The sequence below is a fragment of the Trachemys scripta genome, chromosome 12 (assembly GCF_013100865.1).
Source record: "Trachemys scripta elegans isolate TJP31775 chromosome 12, CAS_Tse_1.0, whole genome shotgun sequence".
NCBI classification, from domain to species: Eukaryota; Metazoa; Chordata; order Testudines; family Emydidae; genus Trachemys; species Trachemys scripta.
Window position 1 is genome coordinate 34256325 of NC_048309.1, and position 23977 is coordinate 34280301.

A 23977-nucleotide genomic window follows, 5' to 3' on the forward strand; every position below is an offset into this window, starting at 1 on the left:
CTCAGATGGCAATATACAAAACTTTGCGAAGACTAATAATTAAATCATGGACAGCCTTGAGTTTATGGCCTAAACTGATGCATCTAACAAGGGCATACCAAGTAAAAGTGCAACCCTCAGCTATGAGCTAGTGGATGTAACCATGCCACCCTTACTAACCTGGAAAACGGTCTGTTCTCTAATCAAAAACTCTAGGGTTGGATATGGCTACACCTGTACAATGAGTAGTAGTGTGTACAGTGTGCCATACATTAGTTCTGCATACAGTAAATGTGTTAAGCACCTTCACAATAGGTATTAGGTAATAACCTATAATTTTAGAATGGGAAAGGGTCCCACATTTAATCAAGGATTAACAGTTTGCTAAATTGTATTGTTTAAACTGTTTTAAAACATGGAACAGGCAGAGCCACTTGCTTAATTCTGGTCAGAGAGTGCCACTGGGAGCAATTCAGGTACGGGTTCTGTGACACTGCACCCTAATTAAGACTCTTATTTAACAAAGATTACATCATGGCACCTCTTTGCCTATGTTCAGTCCAGATGAGTATGTGTTTGGTCACTTGGCAGCTATCCACTCAGTAGATCACGTTGAAGACAATGTCTACAATGACTTCATCCATGTACCTCCTCTGGTAGTGTATCACCCAACTTGGAAAACTCCACCGATGGCCTGTTGCTCTGAAAAGGGGGGTCAATATATTGGTGGGTATAATATGTTTAAGGTGGACGCCCCACGGGGTGGCTGGAAGGAATGCTCCAACAGAATCCATCATCGTCTGATTCTCTCAGGATAACTAAATAAGAGGTTTTTATGAGAAGGGTGACATATAGTGGACATGGCCAGTATTCCAGTATTGTAATAACCAAATATCAAAGATATTTTATAGTCAATTGGAGTTCAAGGTCACAGGATCAAATTTTATGTCAAACCCCAAAGACACTTATACACACATACTATTTGGGCATGTGCCAATTCCCCTTTATCTGTTATCTATTACATTGTGTGTGATAGGGTTCGTTAACAATCACCCAATCAAGAGGAGGGGGGTCTGTAGCCCAAAGGACTAGCTTGCCTTCATTATCATTATATTTAGCTGCTTTTATTATATTCAGCTGTACCACAAGAAACCTATAGTGTCCTATATTGTGTAAGACATTAGCTGAAGCATAAACTAGCATAGGTGTGGTTAAGTAAGCTGTAACCCTGGGCATAGGTCAATGGTTACCTTTAGATGTTAAGAACTAAGGAGCACTTGCTCAATTGTAGGAGTTAGAATGCTCCAGTAAGGGATACCACAAGGAACATGAAAGTAGTATCCACACGTCCACTTGAGCAAGGGGTGAAGGATATTGTTTGTCATTTGGTTGTGTGTGTGTTCTCTCTCCGTGCTGTGCTGGCTCTGCGCAAATAACCGACACAGCAGACCTCAACTGAAATGCCCAAGCAGACCGCCAGATTCTGATTCTATAGTGAAGGCGCACGGCCAGGTTTATTGTTAACGAAGCATGGTCCTAGTATCCCGTAGACTCTACAGGACCACTAACACATGTATGCCCATTACAATGGACCAGCTCAGTTAATAGTGGGACTTTCCATTTTCCTCTAGGCGAGACAAAGGGTTAAGGCAAGTTATCCCAACATTTATAGACTGAGACAAACAATATGGGTTAAACAACTTATGTTGTTATGGGTTAAACAACAACTAAACGTGTTGGTTTACGTGTTTCATGACATGTTTGTTACCTCCCCTTGTACTTTTTTCCTGATGTTTCAGACAAAACATCCCTATTCACACCCTCTCTTTGTACTTTTACTCCTGATGTTTCAGACAAAATATCACTACTAATCACTTTTGTCAAACCATTTGATCATGTGCTAGGCCGGGGTGTTCTTGTGCTTAACATTAAAAAGGTTGCAGAGCAGTTTTTAAACTAAGAAATTGGGGAAATCTGATTGCTGCAGAGGAGCACGTGGATCGGACAGAAACTTCTCTTAGAGGAGAGTCTATTGATAGAGATTCTCTAGGTTTTAGTCAGGAGGAGAGGATGGAAGAGGATAAAGTATGGGCCAGATCAGATGAGAAACATTCACATAAAAAATAATCTGACACATCGGAAAGGGCAGACAAATAAAAAGTGTCAAGTTTTTAAAGTGCGTGTACATAAATGCTAGAAGTCTAAATAATAAGATGGGTGAACTAGAGTGCTTCATGTTAAAGGAGGATATTGATATAATAGGCATCACAGAAACTTGGTGGAGTGAGGGCAATCAATGGGACACAATCATTCCGGGATACAAAATATATTGGAAGGACAGAACAGATCATGCGGGGGGAGGGAGGGGAGTGGCACTATATGTGAAAGAAAATGTAGAATCAAATGAAGTAAAAATCTTAAATGAATCCACATGTTCCATAGAATCTCTATGGATAGTATTTCCATGCTCTAATAAGAATATAATAGTAGGGATGTATTATCGACCACCTGACCAGGACAGTGATAGTGACTATGAAATGCTAAGGGAGATTAGAGAGGCTATCAAAATAAAGAACTCAATAATAGTGGGGGATTTCAATTATCCCCATATTGACTGGGTACATGTCACCTCAGGACGAAATGCAGAGACAAAATTTGTCATTACTTTAAATGACTGCTTCTTGGAGCAGCCGGTATGGGAACCGACAGAGGGAGAGGCAACTCTCGATTTAGTCCTGAGTGGAGCACAGAATCTGGTCCAAGAGGTAACTATAACAGGACTGCTTGGAAATAGTGACCATAATATAATAACATTTAACATTCCTTTGGTGGGAAGAACACCTCAGCAGCCCAACACTGTGGCATTTAATTTCAGAAAGGGGAACTATGCAAAAATGAAGAGGTTAGTTAAACAGAAATTAAAAGGTACAGTGACTAAAGTGAAATCCCTGCAAGCTGCATGGACACTTTTCAAAGACACCATCCTAGAGGCTCAACTTAAAATGTACTGTATACCCCAAATTAAAAACAAACAAACAAACAAAAAACAATAAAAGAACTAAAAAAGAGCCACTGTGGCTTAACAACCATTTAAAAGAAGCAGTGAGAGATAAAAAGGCAACTTTTAAAAAGTGGAAGTCAAATCCTAGTGAGGTAAATAGAAAGGAGCATAAACACTGCCAAATTAAGTGTAAAAATGTAATAAGAAAAGCCAAAAAGGAGTTTGAAGAACAGCTAGCCAAAAACTCAAAAGGTAAGAACAAAATATTTTTTAAGTACATCAGAAGCAGAAAGTCTGCTAAACGACCAGTGGGTCCCCTGGACGATCTAGATAAAAAAGAGCACTTAAAGATGATAAAGTCATTGCAGAGAAACTAAATGAATTCTTTGCTTCAGTTTTCATGGCTGAGGATGTTAGGCAGATTCCCAAACCTAAGCCATCCTTTGTAGGTGACAAATCTGAGGAATTATCACAGATTGAAGCGTCATTAGAGGAGGTTTTGGAATTAATTGATAAAGTTAACAGTAACAAGTCACCGGGACCTGATGCAATTCACCCAAGATTTCTGAAAGAACTCACATGTGAAATTGTGGAACTATTAACTATGGTTGGAACCTGTCCTTTAAATCAGCTTCTGTACCCAATGACTGGAAGATAAATATTGGTGTTACATTGGCTAAAAAGGGCTCTAGAGGTGATCCTGACAATTACATACCAGTACATCTAACATCAGTACCGGGCAAATTAGTTGAAACAATAGTAAAGAATAAAATTGTCAGACACATAGAAGAACATAAATTGTTGGGCAAAAGTCAACATCGCTTCTGTAAAGGGAAATCATGTCTTACTAATCTATTAAAGTTCTTTGAAGGGGTCAACAAACATGTGAACAAGGGGGATCCAGTGGACATAGTGTACTTAGATTTCCAAAAAGCCTTTGACAAGGTCCCTCACCAAAGGCTCTTATGTAAATTAAGTTGTTATGGAATAAGAGGGAAGATCCTTTCATGGATTGAGAACTGATTAAGACAGGGAACAAAGGGTAGGAATAAATGGTAAATTTTAAGAATGGAGAGGGGTAACTAGTGGTGTTCCCCAAGGGTCAGTCCTAGGACCAATCCTATTCAACTTATTCATAAATGATCTGAAGAAAGGGGTAAACAGTGAGGTGGCAAAGTTTTCTGATGATACTAAACTGCTCAAGATAGTTAAGACCAAAACAGACTGTGAAGAACTTCAAAAAGATCTCACAAAACTAAGTGATTGGGCAACAAAATGGCAAATGAAATGTAATGTGGATAAATGTAAAGTAATACACATTGGAAAAAATAACCCCAACTATACATACAATATGATGGGGGCTAATTTAGCTACAACTAATCAGGAAAGAGATCTTGGAGTCATCGTGGATAGTTCTCTGAACACATCCACGCAGTGTGCAGCGGCAGTCAAAAAAGCAAACAGGATGTTAGGAATCATTAAAAAACAGATAGAGAATAAGACGGAGAATATCTTATTGCCCGTATATAAATCCATGATACGCCCACATCTTGAATACTGTGTACAGATGTTGTCTCGTCATCTCAAAAAAGATATACTGGCATTAGAAAAGGTTCAGAAAAGGGCAACTAAAATGATTAGGGTTTGGAACGGGTGCCATATGAGGAGAGATTAAAGAGCCTAGGACTTTTCAGCTTGGAAAAGAGGAGACGAAGGGGGGATATGATAGAGGTATATAAAATCATGAGTGGTATGGAGAAAGTGAATAAGGAAAAGTTATTTACTTGTTCCCATAATATAAGAACTAGGGGCCACCAAATGAAAGTAATAGGCAGCAGAGTACTGTCATGGATGGATATAAACCTCAACATTAGTAGGATGAGAAAATACATATAAGTAAAAGTGGAAAAAAACCTACTGAATATTCATTAGATATAGTGGCGTCAACATAACATATTATTAAAGTTGCATCCCAGCCTATGGACAGTAGGGGAGAGAAAAGATGTAACTCTTGGAAGGGGCTAGAATGATGGCCCCTGGTGATAAGGAGGAAGAGGATGGTGATGAAGAAGATAATTGCTAACATTTCAGACCATCCTGGGAAGAAGGATAAAGGAGTTTGAGGCACAAGTGGTGTTCTCGTCCATCCTCCCTGTGGAAGGAAAAGACCCGGGTAGAGATCGTCGAATGATGGAAGTCAACGAATGGCTACACAAGTGGTGTTAGGGAAAAGGCTTTAGATTCTTTGACCACGGGATGGTGGTCCGAGAAGGAGGAGTGCTAGGCAGAGACGGGCTTCACCTAATGAAGAGAGGGAAGAGCATCTTCGCAAGCAGGCTGGTTAACTTAGTGAGGAGGGCTTTAAACTAGGATCATTGGGGGAAGAAGACCAAAGCCCTGAGGTAAGTGGGGAAATGGGATACCGGGAGGAAGCACGAGCAGGAGAGCATAAGAGGGGAGGACTTCTGTCTCATACTGAGAAAGCGGGATGATCAGCGAGTTATCTTAAGGGCCTATACACAAATGCAAGAAGCCTGGGAAACAAGCAGGGAGAACTGGAAGTTCTGGCACAGTCAAGGAACTATGATGTTATTGGAATAACAGAGACTTGGTGGGATAACTCACATGACTGGAGTACTGTCATGGATGGATATAAACTGTTCATGAAGGACAGGCAGTGCAGAAAAAGTGAGGGGAGTTGCATTGTATGTAAGAGAGCAGTATGACTGCTCAGAGCTCCAGTATGAAACTGCAGAAAAACCTGAAAGTCTCTGGATTAAGTTAGAAGTGTGAGCAACAAGTGTGATGTCATGGTTGGAGTATGCTATAGACCACCAGACCAGGGGGGTGAGGTGGACAAGGCTTTCTTCTGGCAACTAACAGAAGTTACTAGATCACAGGCCCTGGTTCTCATGGGAGACTTCAATCACCATGATATCTGCTGGGAGAACAATACAGCAGTGCACAGACAATCCAGGAAGTTTTTGGAAAGTGTAGGGGACAATTTCCTGGTACAAGTGCTGGAGGAACCAACTAGGGGCAGAGCGCTTCTTGACCTGCTGCTCACAAACAGGGAAGAATTAGTAGGGGAAGAAAAAGTAGATGGAAATCTGGGAGGCAGTGACCATGAGATGATCGAGTTCAGGATCTTGATACAAGGAAGAAAGGAGAGCAGCAGAATACGGACCCTGGACTTCAGAACAGCAGACTTTGACTCTCTCAGGGAACTGATGGGCAGGATCCCCTGGGAGAATAACATGAGGGGGAAAAGAATCCAGGAGAGCTGGCTGTATTTTAAAGAATCATTATTGCGGTTGCAAGAACAAACTATCCCGATGTGTAGAAAGAATAGTAAATATGGCAGGCGACCAGCTTGGCTTAACTGTGAAATTCTTGCTGATCTTAAACACAAAAAAGAAGCTTACAAGAGTGGAAGATTGGACAAATGACCAGGGAGGAGTATAAAAATATTGCACAGGCATGCAGGATTGACATCAGGAAGGCCAAATCACACTTGGAGTTGCAGCTAGCAAGAGATGTTAAGAGTAACAAAAAGGGTTTCTTCAGGTATGTTAGCAACAAGAAGAAAGTCAAGGAAAGTGTGGGTTCCTTACTAAATGAGGGAGGCAACCTAGTGACAGAGGATGTGGGGAAAAAAATTAATGTACTCAATGCTTTTCTTGCCTCTGTCTTCATGAACAAGGTCAGCTCCCAGACTACTGTACTGGGCAGCACAGCATGGGGAGGAGGTGACCAGCCCACTGTTGAGAAAGAAGTGGTTCGGGACTATTTAGAAAAGCTGGACGAGCACAAGTCCATGGGGCCGGATGCGCTGCATCCGAGGGTGCTAAAGGAGTTGGTGGATGTGATTGCAGAGCCATTAGCCATTATATTTGAAAACACATGGCGATCGAGGGATGTCCCGGATGATTGGAAAAAGGCTAATGTAGTGCCCATCTTTAAAAAAGGGAAGGAGGAGGATCCGGGGAACTATAGGCCAGTCAGCCTCACCTCAGTCTCTGGAAAATCATGGAGCAGGTCCTTAAGGAATCAATTCTGAAGCACTTAGAGTAGAGGACAGTGATCAGGAACAGTCAGCATGGATTCACCAAGGGCAGGTCATGCCTCACTAACCTAATTGCCTTCTATGACGAGATAACTGGCTCTGTGGATGAGGGGAAAGCAGTGGACGTGTTATTCCTTGACTTTAGCAAAGCATTTGATACGGACTCCCACAGTATTCTTGCTGGCAAGTTAAAGAAGTATGGGCTGGCTGAATGGACTATAAGGTGGATAGAATGCTAGCTAGATCGTCGGTCTCAATGGATAGTGATCAATGGCTATATGTCTAGTTGGCAGCCAGTATCAAGCGGAGTGCCCCAGGGGTCGGTCCTGGGGCCTGTTTTGTTCAATATCTTTATTAATGATCTGGAGGATGGCGTGGACTGCATCCTTAGCAAGTTTGCAGATGACACTAAACTGGGAGGAGTGGTAGATACGCTGGAGGGTAGGGATAGGATACAGAGGGACCTAGACAAATTAGAGGATTGGGCCAAAAGAAATCTGATGAGGTTCAACAAGGACAAGTGCAGAGTCCTGCACTTAGGACAGAAGAATCCAATGCACTGCTACAGACTAGGGACTGAATGGCTAGGCAGCAGTTCTGCGGAGAAGGATCTAGGGGTTACAGTGGACGAGAAGCTGGATATAAGTCAGCAGCGTGCCCTTGTTGCCAGAAGGCTAATGGCATTTTGGGCTCTATAAGTAGGGGCATTGCCAGCAGATCGAGGGACGTGATCGTTCCCCTCTATTCGGCATTAGTGAGGCCTCATCTGGAGTACCGTGTCCAGTCTGGGGCCCCACACTACAAGAAGGATGTGGAAAAATTGGACTCTGGTCCAGTGGAGGGCAACAAAAATGATTAGGGGGCTGGAGCACATGACTTATGAGGAGAGGCTCAGGGAACTGGGATTGTTTAGTCTGCAGAAGAAAAGAATGAGGGGGGATTTGATAGCTGCTTTCAACTACCTGAAAGGGGGTTCCAAAGAGGATGGATCTAGACTGTTCTCAGTAGTAGCAGATGACAGAACAAGGAATAACGGTCTCAAGTTGCAGTGGGGGAGGTTTCGGTTGGATATTAGGAAAAACTTTTTCACTAGGAGGGTGGTGAAGCACTGGAATGGGTTACCGATGGAGGTGGTGGAATCTCCGTCCTTAGAGGTTTTTAAGGTCAGGCTTGACAAAGCCCTGGCTGGGGTGAGTTAGTTGGGGATTGGTCCTGCTTTGAGCAGGGGGTTGGACTAGATGACCTCCAGAGGTCCCTTCCAATCCTGATATCATATGATTATGTGAAAGTAGGGAACCACCCATGGACCTCTGGGTCACAGTCCAAAATCAACAAGCTGAAATTCAGTACAGCACAAAATACTCCCAGCTCCTCCAGCTTTAGCCACTTGAATTCAGAAGAACATCAAATGACCCTGAGGCTGAGTACTGGAGGCCCCCCCCAGCACCTATCCCAGCTAAGCCATCACCATCCTTAGTCTTTGTGCTGGGACTCCTGTCAGAGACATGGATCCATATCTCTGCTGAAATGAAAGTGGCTGAGACTCTTCCTACTCTGGTGTCCATTACATGGATTCCAACTGAGCAGGTGGCCAGGGAGCTGTGGGATATGACATTCAGCAAAGAAAGGCGATCATGAGAACTTCCTAGGAACTGGGAGTAAAAGGAAATAACCTTCTAGAGGTCCATGGGTGGTTCCCTACTTTCATATAATCATATGATATCAGGGTTGGAAGGGACCTCTGGAGTGGAGAAACAACAGGTGTGTTGAACAAGAGGTGGTCTTTAAACAACTCTGCCAATGCTCTTCACTCCCAACCCTCAGCCCTCTCCTAGCTTAGCCCTTTCTTCCGTCCCCTCCACAAGTCTGCTGGTAGTCCTAAGCCTCAGTCCCCTGTTATCTCAGGCTCCTCCGTCCCCACACACAGTGCCAGTTGTGCACCCTGATGTCTGACACTGAGAACTGTTTCCATTCACTACTTGGCTGTGTGTGGGGATGCCCCTTTCACTGTGTCAGTCACATGGAACTGTCCATGCTGATACGCTCTGCATGTCAGTCGGGCTTAGTGCGAATAGGCTGATACAGGTGAGAGGGTTTCACCCTCTAGTCTTTTGTGTCCCCAGCCCGTCAATGTAGAGAGGCAAACCTCTTGGGAGCTGGACCCCTTAGCCCAGTGGGAATCAAAGCCATAAGTCCTGGCTTACAAATCAAGCCCTGAGCTCTGGTTCCAGCACCCCTGTCTGATAGGTCAGAGACAGGGTGAGGGTCTGGGCTGAGGAGCTTGTCTGGGCCCCTCTGGAGTGATCCATTCCCCTCAAACTAGCCTTAATGTCTGAGCAGGTACAAGTCTTCCTGGTACACTCTGCAGCCCTTCTGAGCATTTCCTTCTCCTCTTGGCTCTTCATCTTATCCTCTTCTGAGGTGCTCAGAGCTAGGACCCACCCCTGGGCAAACACGGTGGCACAACCTCATGTCATGATTAGATCAAGGTGTGTTTCTGCCAACCCTGCAGAGTGATCCCTTTATGCTGAGGGATCCCTGGGAAAAGGGCATTTCCTTGTGGGGACAGCAGTGGGTGGAACAAGTAGAGGCCTGATCCCAGCCCAGGCCCCTCTCTTCTAGCCCCCACTACCTGCCTTGGCAACCCAATGAAATCCACTGGGGTCTTTCCCCTGGCTGTGCATCAGGGCCTACATCGACATAGGGAGTATGATTTTAACCCAGTTTTGAAGAGGGTGCAACCTAGGCACAGAGATGTGGGATGGCTTCTCCAGCATCACACAGTGTGTATCTACACTGCAGAGTCCACTCTGATTCTGACACATGTTTAATCCCAAAACTTCCACCATGCACAGGGTTGTAGTAATTTAGATGGAATATGATTTTTTTAATGAGTCACATGTGTTAACAAGACCTTCTCACTGTCCAAAATTCAATCTCCTGACATTTGGGGAACTCCCTGATCTGAAAATTCTTCTCTTCCTGGGAAACTGTGGCTGGGAACACCCTCATAATTGCAATAGTTGTGGCTGATCAGCACCTTCATATCTCCATGTACTTCTTCCTGGGGAACTTGTCCTGCTTGGAGACCTGCTACACCTCCACCATCCTGCTCAGGCTGCTGGCCAGTCTCCTGACTGGGGACAAAACTATATTTTTCAATGGTTACTTCACACAACCATATTTCTTTGGTGCTTTGGCCTCCCATGAGACAACTAAAATACCTTTGAAAATCTGCCCCTTAGCCTGAGGTTTTCAAAGCTGTGTGGGTGAGTTAGACAAAACATCCCCATTGAAATTAAGTTGCAAACTCCCCCGGAAAATCTCAGCACTCATCTTAAAAGAGAAATGGAGATGCTCTGCGTGGATTTACTGAAGCAGAGCATTTATGGTCCTGTCCTGTGTCCATGTAACGCAGAACAAATGGCAGTGAGAGTATGGATAGTTCTGTCAAACTCTTGTTTTCAGCACTGATACATACAATATGATGGTATCTTTTCTCTTGGCAGGTGACTAAACATTGACCCTGGAGGAGGCGGGTGTGTAATGTCTGATAGCGCACAGAGCTGACACATTGCATAAGGCATACAATCCACTAAATATCATAGCAAATCCCTGCATATACCCCTGTTGTACATTGTTTCTCTATATTTTGCAGTGCGGTTGTGGATGTATTGGTCCCAGGATACTGTTTCTCTGTGTTTTGATAATAAAATCTTGTAATCAAATGCAGAAAATCTAATGAAAATAAAACACAAGGCATGACATTATCGTAAGATTTGTTGATATCTTATATGCAGCTAAAGTCACAATGGAGAATCCTGCCAGAACTCAAGTCTGTGTTGTCCAATTGAGGAGAAAGATCGGGGTGTGAGGTGGCCATACTTTTTTCCCATTTAGGGTGGTTTAGCCAGGAGCCAATTGGAATGGAGACAAAAATTGCACAAAATGTTTATTTCTGTGACAGAAAAAGCCATTTTACATCGAAATAAATATTTGGGCAAAAAATGACTCTCTCCCTAGGTTCAAGATATGTTTGCATGTAACCGCAGGAAATCTCCAACACCTGAAGTAATGCTATTTCCATCCCCATCATGTGGGCCTAGTAAACTAACTGCTGTTAACTACATTCCCATGAGCCAGATGCAGACTGCAAGACCCTAGCAGTGATCTCTGGACACATCACCAGGCAGATCTTTATTGCTGTTATCTGGGCCAAGCCCTGCTAAGACCAGCTCTTGTAAGGCAACTGCAGACATCTCACAGGGCCCTTGGAAGCCCAGAGGTTTGGCAAAGAGAAGGAATCAGACTTAGAGCCCAGGTCAATGGGGACAGTCCTGACCCAGCTGAGGTGTTGCAAGGGCAATAGGAGATGTGGATAGATAGAACTGAGACCATTTCAGGGGCTGGCCTGTGAAAAGGTCACTGAGAAGGGACTCGGCACATGGCACTGCAGGGCAGTGTACACTTTGCATCCACCAGCTGCACAGAGCAGTTCAAAGGCAGGGAACTGCTAAAATGAGTGTCCCCAAAATTGATTGCAACAAACACAAGGCCCAAGAGGGCTAGTTCACAGTGCAGGGTGCCTAGTCAGCCCCAAGTACCATTGTCGGCTCTACTGCATGCAGGGCCCTCTCCTCACCGAGTGAGGCAACCTATGGCGAGAGAAAGCTGCTACCACCTTGTGACGAAGTGGGGATGTCCCCTTGTTATGTTGTATGTGAGCCTATGTGAATCTTACTGTTTTGCATGAATGCTGTGTGTGCCTCAGTTTCCCTGTGTAGTGAACCAATGTCTAGGTGGTGGGAATAAGGGGGTGTGACTTTTGCGGAGGCTGCTCCAGCTGCCTGCACAGATGCTATAGCCACCCCTTCCTAACCTGAGACCCAGGAGGGGAATGTGACCAGGTGACTCTTGGCCCAGGAGGTGAGACAAAGGCCGGAGGAGGAGCAAAGGGCAGGGCAGGGGCCAGGCAAATCAACGTGGGATTAGAATAATAGAATATCAGGGTTGGAAGGGACCTCAGGAGGACATCTAATCCAACCCCCCGCTCAAAGCAGGACCAATTCCCAACTAAATCATCCCAGCCAGGGCTTTGTCAAGCCTGACCTTAAAAACCTCTAAGGAAGGAAATTCATCACAGAATTCATTCTCCTGGGATTTGGGATTCTCCCAGAAGTGCAGATTCTTCTCTTCCTGGTGTTTCTAGTGATCTACATTGTGACCATGGCCGGGAACATCCTCATTGTTGCACTAGTTGTGGCTGATCGGCACCTTCATACCTCCATGTACTTCTTCCTGGGGAACACAGCCCCCTGCACAAGGCAGTCCACAGGAAAACTATGACCATAGTCTGAAAGACCTATAGTCCCTCCTTAAAATGTTTCAGATCCTCAGCTGTTATAAATCCACTGAAGTCACTGGAGGTATGTCAGTTTTCACCAACTGAAAAACTGACCCTTAACTTTAAGAACAGAACGACTGACTTCACATTGTGAATTCTTTAATTAGTTCCAAAAAAAAAAAGGTTTACCTGGAAGAGATGATCTGAATTCTAACTTCAACTTTTGTGTTTTAATGGCTTATATTATCTGGATTGAAGCTGGGATTTTAAAGGGGATTTAAGAGTGGTAGGTTCCCAAATCTCATTGACTTGCATATCTCACTCCTGTGGGCCGCTTTTGAAAATCCAGAAACAGGAGTGGGGATGTGCAGTCAATGTCAAACCATAAAACTTAACATGTTATATTTTGAGGTTTCAAGGGAAGAGATCCGATCAGCTATGAACCATCCCTTCGTCCCTGGTATTTACTCACCAGGACACAAGTAGATCCTGTTGAACTGAGCAAGACATACTCATATGGGACCTATTCCAATGGCCACGGAACTCAGTGGGAACCTTTACCAATTAATTCCATGGTCATTGGATCAATTCCAAAGTGAAGGGAGAAATTCAGGTTCCAGGAAGGGCTGGAAAACAGAGAGGAAGGAGAAAGTACTCACCATTCAGGAAGAAGAAGAGAGAGAACAAATATCTTCCCTCCCCTTCAGCATGCAGAAGGGATGCAGAATTTGGTAAGGAAGAAAGACAGAGAGAGGAAGAGAGAAAGAGAAGTATTAAATCATGGTTGATAGTTGGCCCAGTATATCCAATGTTGTCACATAGGGTCAAAAGTGTCCTTTGTGCACCTTCCTGTCAATATCTGCATCCTGATGTTGCATTTGTGTGTCATAATATTGCCTTAAGTTAGCATTATTCCATGGCACAATCACTGCAAAGCAACAACAGAGACCAGGATGGTACAGCTTTTCTTTGCAGCTTTGTTCAGACACAAAGGGACAGATTTTTAAAGATATTTGGCACCTAGTGGGATTTTCAAAAGCACCTGGGCACCTAAAACCCATTGAAAATCTGGCTAGATACCTAAATACCTTTAAAAATCTGGCCCAAAGTGACTCTCCATTTCCTTTAGTCTTCATCTCCAGTAATCTAAGATGTACATCTGCGAATCCACTGCTGTGTGAGATGGACCCAGACACTCCTTGCAGGATTCTGAATGTTTTACTTCTTTCCTCTCTTGTTACTAAGGGTAGTTGGGGTTGCTTGGCAACATCATAGCAGAATATCTTTGGGGATAATTCCCTTGTGGTCACTAAAACATATATAAGTAATTGCAGTATGGCACTTTGGGAATCCTGCTTAGATTGTGCCATTTGCTTCTATCCAGGTGAGTTAGGCAGAGATTTGTAGGGGGGACATTGGGGGAAACAAATTTTCTGTTTCTTGTTTCCACTGGCATTTCTAGTAGATTAATTAATGGATCATGTCTGAATCAAATCAAAGCCAGCTGGCCAGATCCTAAGCATGTATAAAGCAGTACAGCAAATGCAGAACTCAATGGAGCTACACAGATTTATGCAATCTGGGGGTCTGGCCCGTTGACTCCAATGTAGTTATGGCTGATTGACACCATCTGGGGACCTGGTTCAATATGATTAGGGTGTGTTTGAGTTTGTGTGCAGTGTATCTAACACATATGTTCATTTCCTTTCACATGTGTTTTCATGTGCATGTGTGTGTGGCTAGACCTGTCTTTGTCTGGGATTTGTATGGATGTGTTTGTAGATATGTGTGGGTGAGATCATATTTGTGTAGTTTATTTTGTTGATATGTTTGTATGCATGATTCTGTCTGCAACTTTCTGTGTCATTGGGTTTTTATGATCATATCCCTGTGTCAATCACATCTGCATGTTCATAAGTGTATGTCTGACTGCATTTGTCTGTTCAGCTGTGTCATTGTGATTGACTGTGGGTTTCTGTGCAAGATTGTCTGTTGTGAATGTATGTTCATCTATGTGTGTTTAATTGGTTTTTGAAGGGGATTTTCCAAAGAAACTAAATGAATAAGGAGCACAAGTCCCACGGAAATGCCAGAGACATGTATCTCTGTCTTTCCAAGCAAACCCCACCCAAAATCTAAGGATGTGTGTTGGCAGATTGTGTCTTTGTGCTCATGTGTGTTTGTGTGTCATAGAATCATAGCTTTGGTTAGGGCCTTGAGAAGTCATCAAATCCAACTCCCTGCACTGAGGCAGGAACAAGAAAACCTGGAAGGTCACTGACAGGTGTTTTTCCACCCTCTTCTTATACATTTCCAGTGATGAGGATTGCACAACCTCCCTTGGAATCCTATTCCCTTATTTCATGATAGTGACAAGGTGGGTGAGGTAATATCTTTTACTGGACCACCTTCTGTTGGTGAGAGAGACAAGCTTTCAAGCTGACACAGAGCTCTTCTTCAGGCCATTATTTCATGAGGTTATTGTTATTTTTATTTGTATGTTGTGTAATATGTGAAGGGTATTGGAATTGGAAAAGGTTCAGAAAAGGACAACAAACATGATTAGGGGTATGGCATGGCTGCCATATGAGAAGAGATTAATAAAACAGGGACTTTTCAGCTTTGAAAAGAGATGACTAAGGGGGATATGGTAGAGGTCTATAAAATCATGACTAGTGTGGAGAAAGTAAATAAGGAAGTGTTATTTACTCCTTCTCATAACACAAGAACTAGGAGTCACCAAATGATATTAATAGACAGCAGGCTTAAAACAAACAAAAGGAAGTATTTTTTTCACACAACTCACGGTCAGTCTGTGGAACTCCTTGCCAGAGGATGTTGTGAAGGCCAAGACTATAACAGGGTTAAAAAAAGAACTAGATAAATTTGAGGAGGATAGGTCCATCAATGGTTATTAGCCAGGATGGACAGGGATAGTGTCCCTAGCCTTTGTTTGCCAGAAGCTGGGAATGGGCAACAGGGGATGGATCACTTGATGATTACCTGTCCTGTTAATTCCCTCTGTGGCACCTGGCATTGGCCACTGTTGGAAGACAGGATACTGGGTTAGATGGACCTTTTGTCTGACCCAGTATGGCTGTTCTTATGTTCGTATGTAGTTTTAAAGAGGACAGGATCCATTGTTCTCCATGTCCACTGAAGACACGACAGGGAGGAATTGTTTTTATTTCCTGCTAGACAGTTTCAGGTTAGATATTAAGAAAAACTTTCCAACTATAAGGATAGTTAAGCACTGGAACAGGTCATCTAGGGAGGTTGTGAGATCCCCGTCACTGGAGATTTTTAAAAAAACAGGTTGGACAAACGCCTGTTAGACTTGATCTAAGTTTAGTTGGTCTTGCCTCAGCACAAGGAGCTGGACTAGATGACCTCTTGAGATCTCATCCAACCTTACGTTTCTGCGATTCTGTGTCTATTTATATCTGTGGATTTGTTTGTGTCAGACTGTTGTGCTTATATGTTGATGACTAAGGCCGCAATTTTCAAAGGAAGTTATGGGACAGATTTTTAAAGGTATTTAGGCACCTAGTGGGATTTTCAAACCTCTAAGTGTCTAACACACATTGAAATAATTTGGACCTTAGTGATTTTGGATGCCTCCATTTTCAGTTGTTTAATCTGTGATGCCTTTAAGGGGGCTGATTTTCAGAAAGAACTGAGCACCACCCACTGAAAAATCATGTCCCTTTACAGTGACTTAAATTGGGCCACTCTAATCTTTTAGACAGATTTGAAAAATCTTACTCAGAGGGGGAGATTTTTCAAAGGCACAAGGGATAGCTAGGCATCCAGCTCCCATTTCAAAGGTAGCTCATGTCTTTAAAAATCCTCCCCCTTCCCCAGTGCCAACTCTGAATGCCATATTAAATATGTTATCTGGGCTTCTGCTCATCTGGGTAGCCCCATATTCTATACTTCCCATCCCTCCCTTATGTCTGCCAGGCCTCTGCATCCCAAGGCAAATCTACAGTTCCTGGGAACTCAGTATAACTTAACTAAGCATGAGAGTCAGGTCTTGTCTAAATAAACACTTAGTTTGCCACAAGCTGGGGTGTTTTACCGTGCACAAAATATCTAAGTGGATGCTGCTGCCGTGCAATAATAGCTCCCGAGTGCACTTTCAGTTACTCCTGCTGCAAAGCAGGCTAGATCAAAGCACACTAGGGGAACTGTTAGCATGTGGCAGCAATGTCCAGACATACTCTGGGTACACAGCAGGCTAGTGTGGAGTAGGTTTACACCCCATCACTAAGTGTCCACGTAGCCAAGCTCTTAGTGGTGGTCTGAAAATCTAGGGGCGTGTGTGCTTTACAGCACAGGTGGGAGATGGATATTAATTAGGTAAGGAGGGGAGAGTACGGGGTGGCCCCAGACAGGAAGGACATAGAAAGTGGGCGAAAGAGAGACAGACACTCATAGAAAGAAAGAAAGAAGGCTAATACAGTCCTGATAAAGATGATGATGATAGACAGATGGGTGTGTATCAGATAGCTAGATAGATAGAAGTTAGTGAGTGCTTAGCAAGAGATAAGGGGAACGAGTTGATTCATTCTTCTACCGCTGAAAAGTATTATTCGGTTTATCTATGTCATATTCAGTGATGTACCTGGGTATGTACCCAGGCGGGATGTAGACGACAAAATGGTGTGCACTGGCTGGCTGGGAGGTGGCATGGAAAATGCACAGAGCTGGCAGTGGGAAAGGTTGGTATGAAAATGTTCCACACACCAGCCATGGGAGAGTGTTGCAGAGCTTTATGAATTTAGTACCAGATCTGTACAGAAGGACTGTCCTGAGACAGGATTCCTCCTGTATTGTCCAGCCCTGAATTGCAATAGCATCCCAAAGCCCTATAGATAGGGGTTAGCCTCTCCTTGATCAATGAGGAATTCAAGTCCGCAACCCAAAATTGTATTGAGTAGAAATAGCTAAGGACACAAAACCACAGACATGCACAAATGTATACAGACACAGTATCCACACATATATGCTACTGCACTTACACACATGCAAACACAATTAAACACACACACCGACACTACTACAAATACACACATAACACACACAATCATATACATGCGCATTGAAACACACATATGCAGATACTACCAGAATCAAACAAAAGCACACACAACTGATCAAACACCTACATACAAATTAGCAAAAATTCATAACTGTGTGCATACACAATTGAACACCAATAGACACTACTACAATCACACAGAATCACATACACAGTCACATACATGAAAAACACTACACACAGCACAACCATATCCATATACAATAGAAAATAGGCACTACTGCAATCACACACACACAAACAAGCATAGATATAAGAACATAAGAACGACCATACTGGGTCAGACCAAAGGTCCATCTAGCCTAGTATCCTGTCTTCCAACAGTGGCCAATGCCAGGTGCCCCAGAGGGAATGAACAGAACAGGTAATCATCAAGTGATCCATCCCCTGTTGCCCATTCCCAGCTTCTGGCAAACAGAGGCTAGGGACATCATCCCTGCCCATCCTGACTAATAGCCATTGATGGACCTATATTCCATGAACTTATTGAATTCTTTTCTGAACCCTGTGATAGTCTTGACCATCACAACATCCTCTGGCAAGGAGTTCCACAGGTTGACTGTGCTTTGTGTGAAAAAAATACTTCCTTTTGTTTGTTTTAAACCTGCTTCCTATTAATTTCATTTGGTGACCCCCTAATTCTTGCGTTATGAGAAGGAGTAAATAACACTTCCTTATTTACTTTCTCCACACCAGTCATGATTTTATAGACCTCTGTCATAGTGCCCCTTAGTTGTCTCTTTTCCAAGCTGAAAAGTCCCAGTCTTATTAATCTCTCCTCATATGGCAGCCATTCCATACCCCTAATAATTTTTGTTGCCCTTTTCTGAACCTTTTCCAATTCCAATATATCTTTTTTTGAGATGGGGTGACCACACCTGCATGCGGTATTCAAGAATTGGCGTACCATGGACTTATATAGAGGAAATATGATATTTTTGTTTTATTATCTATCCCTTTCTTACTGATTCCCAACATTCTGTTCACTTCTTTGACTGCTGCTGCATATTGAATGGATGTTTTCGGAACACACACAATCATATATATATATATATATATATATATATATATATATATATATATATATATACATATACACAATAAAACTCTCACAGACACAAACACACACAACCAGATACACGAACACAATCATGCAATCAAACACAAATACACACATGAAGAGACACACAGTCACACTTTCCTGCCTTTATATTGCACAATTTAAGCTGAAATTATCTCCTAAAGTGTTCTCTTACTTCATAAACAACCTAAATCTGAGTTTTTCAAAAGCTACTTAAGGGATTTAGATGCCCAGTCCCCATAAACTGTAATAAGGACCGGTCATCCAAATCCTCTATGTTGCTTTGAAACCTCAGCCTCATTCTTTAAATGTATTCCCTTTCGAGTCATCCCTCTCAGCTGTGAAGAAAATGGCAAATGAAACTGCCCCAACTGAGTTCATCATCATGGGGTTCTCCATCCTCCAGCAGCTGCAGTTCTCGCTCTTTGGTGTCTTCTTGGTCACCTACCTGTGCACCCTGGTGGGAAACATCTTCATCATCATCATCGTCTGCACGGATGCCCAGCTCCGCACCCCCATGTACTTTTTCCTGGGGAACCTCTCTTTCCTTGACCTCTGCTACACCACCACCAATGTCCCCCAGATGTTGGTGCACCTGCTGGTGGAAAGGAAGAGGATCAGCTATGCAGGCTGCATTGTCCAGCTCTATTTTTTCCTGGCCTTTGTGGGCACAGAGTGTATCCTCCTGGCAGTGATGGCTTATGACCGCTATGTGGCGATATGCAACCCCTTGCACTACTTGGTCATCATGAGGAAATCCCTCTGCTTCCAGCTGGCTGGTACCGCTTGGGCCAGTGGCTTCCTCAACTCTGCGGTGCACACATTTTTCACCTTCCGGCTACCCTTCTGCAGGGCCAACCAGATCAACTACTTCTTCTGCGACATCCCGCCCCTCCTCAAGCTCTCCTGCGGGGACACCTCCCTCAATGAGATTATCCTGCTTGCCGCCGGGGTCTTCATTGGGTGGATCCCATTCCTGTGCATCGTCCTGTCTTATGTTTACATCATCTCCACCATCCTGAAGATACGCTCCACAGAGGGGAGACTCAAAGCTTTCTCCACCTGCGGGTCCCACCTGACCATTGTCCTGATGTATTACGGGAGCTCCATCTTCACCTACGTCAGGCCCATCTCCAGCTATTCGCTGGACAATGACAGACTGATCTCAGTGCTTTACAGCATAGTAACCCCCATGTTGAACCCACTGATCTACACCCTGAGGAACAAAGATGTGAAGGGGGCTCTGAGAAAAGCTTTCATGGGGAAATTGTGTTTGCAATGAAAGTGGCAAATTTCCCCCCATTGGTCTAGGGGGCCGCTCAATGTTATCTGTGCTAAAGTTCTCTCCTTTGTGCTTTCCTATCTATGTTCAATAGAATTGCTGAAAACACGAAAAAATAAAATTTACAATAATATATAATAAAAACCTAGACATTATTTTCATTTTGAACACTGAAACAGTCCCATTTTTTTTTAATTAAACTTTGTACTGTATTACTAATTACAGGGTTTTTTATTTACAATATTTAAGTGAAATTGTATTCAAAATAATTCAAAATGGTTTGCACAATTTTTCATGTACTGAAACTGCTTAGGTAAATAAAAATAATAATAAACTATTTCAATAAATATTTATATCACAAAAATAATTGCAAACACACACACACACACACACACAGAGGATATATGAAAGGCTCAAACATGTTACTGATCAGTAGGGAAAGGGGGGTTGTGAATATTTATGGTTTTAATTATTGACCCTGTATTAAAATTCTAACTTCATCAAATTTATAGTGCAGAGGTTTTGTTTATTTTTTTCTACATCCAGTTAATGGACTTTGCAGAGTGGGGAAATCAAACAGTGACAGAATTCATCCTCCTGGGATTGGGGATCTCCCAGAGCTGCAGATTTTTCTCTTCCTGCTGTTTCTAGTGATCTACATTGTTACCATGGAGGGTAACATAGATTCATAGATTCATAGATTCATAGATTATAGGACTGGAAGGGACCTCGAGAGGTCATCGAGTCCAGTCCCCTGCCCGCATGGCAGGACCAAATACTGCCTAGACCATCTCTAATAGACATTTATCTAACCTACTCTTAAATATCTCCAGAGACGGAGATTCCACCACCTCCCCAGGCAATTTGTTCCAGTGTTTAACCACCCTGACAGTTAGGAACTTTTTCCTAATGTCCAATCTAGACCTCCCTTGCTGCAGTTTAAACCCATTGTTTCTGGTTCTATCCTTAGAGGCTAAGGTGAACAAGTTCTCTCCCTCCTCCTTATGACACCCTTTTATATACCTGAAAACTGCTATCATGTCCCCTCTCAGTCTTCTCTTTTCCAAACTAAACAAACCCAATTCTTTCAGCCTTCCTTCATAGGTCATGTTCTCAAGACCTTTAATCATTCTTGTTGCTCTTCTCTGGACCCTTTCCAATTTCTCCACATCTTTTTTAAAATGCGGCGCCCAGAACTGGACACAATACTCCAGCTGAGGCCTAACCAGAGCAGAGTAGAGCGGAAGAATGACTTCTCGTGTCTTGCTCACAACACACCTGTTAATGCATCCCAGAATCATGTTTGCTTTTTTTGCAACAGCATCACACTGTTGACTCATATTTAGCTTGTGGTCCACTATAACCCCTAGATCCCTTTCTGCCGTACTCCTTCCTAGACAGTCTTTTCCCATTCTGTATGTGTGAAATTGATTTTTCCTTCCTAAGTGGAGCACTTTGCATTTGTCTTTGTTAAACTTCATCCTGTTTAACTCAGACCATTTCTCCAATTTGTCCAGATCATTTTGAATTATGACCCTGTCCTCCAAAGTAGTTGCAATCCCTCCCAGTTTGGTATCGTCCGCAAACTTAATAAGCGTACTTTCTATGCCAATATCTAAGTCGTTGATGAAGATATTGAACAGAGCCGGTCCCAAAACAGACCCCTGCGGTACCCCACTCGTTACGCCTTTCCAGCAGGATTGGGAACCATTAATAACAACTCTCTGAGTACGGTTATCCAGCCAGTTATGCACCCACCTTATAGTAGCCCCATCTAATTTGTATTTGCCTAGTTTATCGATAAGAATATCATGCGAGACCGTATCAAATGCCTTACTAAAGTCTAGGTATACCACATCCACCGCTTCACCCTTATCCACAAGGCTCGTTATCCTATCAAAGAAAGCTATCAGATTGGTTTGACATGATTTGTTCTTCACAAATCCATGCTGGCTATTCCCTATCACCTTACCACCTTCCAAGTGTTGGCAGATGATTTCCTTAATTACTTGCTCCATTATCTTCCCTGGCACAGAAGTTAAACTAACTGGTCTGTAGTTACCTGGGTTGTTTTTATTTCCCTTTTTATAGATGGGCACTATATTTGCCCTTTTCCAGTCTTCTGGAATCTCTCCCGTCTCCCATGACTTTCCAAAGATAATAGCTAGAGGCTCAGATACCTCCTCTATTAGCTCCTTGAGTATTCTAGGATGCATTTCATCAGGCCCGGGTGACTTGCAGGCATCTAACTTTTCTAAGTGATGTTTAACTTGTTCTTTTTTTATTTTATCCGCTAAACCTACCCCCTTCCCATTAGCATTCACTATGTTAGGCATTCCTTCAGACTTCTCGGTGAAGACCGAAACAAAGAAGTCATTAAGCATCTCTGCCATTTCCAAGTTTCCTGTTACTGTTTCTCCCTCTTCACTAAGCAGTGGGCCTACCCTGTCTTTGGTCTTCCTCTTGCTTCTAATGTATTGATAAAAAGTCTTCTTGTTTCCTTTTATTCCCGTAGCTAGTTTGAGCTCATTTTGTGCCTTTGCCTTTCTAATCTTGCCCCTGCATTCCTGTGTTGTTTGCCTATATTCATCCTTTGTAATCTGTCCCAGTTTCCATTTTTTATATGACTCCTTTTTATTTTTTAGATCGTGCAAGATCTCGTGGTTAAGCCAAGGTGGTCTTTTGCCACATTTTCTATCTTTCCTAACCAGTGGAATAGCTTGCTTTTGGGCCGTTAATAGTGTCCCTTTGAAAAACTGCCAACTCTCCTCAGTTGTTTTTCCCCTCAGTCTTGATTCCCATGGGACCTTACCTATCAGCTCTCTGAGCTTCCCAAAATCTGCCTTCCTGAAATCCATTGTCTCTATTTTGCTGTTCTCCCTTCTACCCTTCCTTAGAATTGCAAAGTCTATGATTTCATGATCACTTTCACCCAGGCTGCCTTCTACTTTCACATTCTCAACGAGTTCCTCCCTATTTGTTAAAATCAAGTCTAGAACAGCTTCCCCCCTAGTAGCTTTTTCAACCTTCTGAAATAAAAAGTTGTCTCCAATGCAGTCCAAGAATTTGTTGGATAGTCTGTTCCCCGCTGTGTTATTTTCCCAACATATATCCGGATAGTTGAAGTCCCCCATCACCACCAAATCTTGGGCTTTGGATGATTTTGTTAGTTGCTTGAAAAAAGCCTCATCCACCTCTTCCACCTGGTTAGGTGGCCTGTAGTAGACGCCTAGCATGACATCTCCCTTGTTTTTTGCCCCTTTAAGCCTAACCCAGAGACTCTCAACACTTCCATCTCCTATGTCCATCTCTACCTCAGTCCAAGTGTGTACATTTTTAATATATAAGGCAACATCCCCTCCCTTTTTCCCCTGTCTATCCTTCCTGAGCAAGCTGTACCCATCCACACCAACATTCCAATCATGCGTATTATCCCACCAAGTTTCAGTGATGCCAACAATGTCATAGTTGTATTTATTTATTAGCACTTCCAGTTCTTCCTGCTTATTCCCCATACTTCTCGCATTTGTATATAGGCATCTAAGATACTGGTTTGATCTTTCCTCCCAGTTTTTTCCTGACTCTCCTTTCTCTCTGCCAATATAGCCCACACTCCCTCTCGTTTCCGACTCATTTCCCCGGTCTCCATGTTCCCCACTTACCTGTGGGCTTTGCTCACCTGTCCCCGTCGAACCTAGTTTAAAGCCCTCCTCACTAGGTTAGCCAGTCGGTGTCCGAATAGGGTCTTCCCTCTCCTCGAAAGGTGAACGCCATCTCTGCCTAGCAGTCCTTCCTCGAATAGCATCCCGTGGTCTAGGAAGCCAAAGCCCTCCTGGCGACACCATCTTCGCAGCCAGGCATTCACCTCCATGATGCATCTGTCTCTGCCCGGGCCCCTACCTTTGACAGGAAGAATTGAAGAGAATACCACCTGCGCTCCAAACTCCTTCACCCGTGCTCCCAGAGCCCTGTAGTCACTCTTGATCTGCTCAGTGTCACACCGCGCAGTATCATTTGTGCCCACATGGATGAGTAGCATGGGGTAGTAGTCAGAGGGCCGGATAATCCTCGACAATGCCTCCGTAACGTCTCGGATACGGGCCCCCGGCAGGCAGCATAC

General features: G+C 43.4%; 1 protein-coding gene across 1 annotated transcript; it reads left to right on the forward strand.

Annotated features, from left to right (window-relative positions):
• Positions 1-18924: 18924 nt before the first annotated feature.
• On the forward strand, positions 18925-19857 carry LOC117886086 (olfactory receptor 5V1-like). The gene has a single exon (XM_034787723.1). It carries the CDS (start codon positions 18925-18927, stop codon positions 19855-19857), a length of 933 nt encoding a protein of 310 aa, XP_034643614.1.
• Positions 19858-23977: the final 4120 nt, after the last annotated feature.

Excerpts from the sequence above, each read along its gene's own strand:
- LOC117886086 (XM_034787723.1), top strand. The coding sequence starts at position 18,925 with ATGGCAAATGAAACTGCCCCAACTGAGTTCATCATCATGGGGTTCTCC.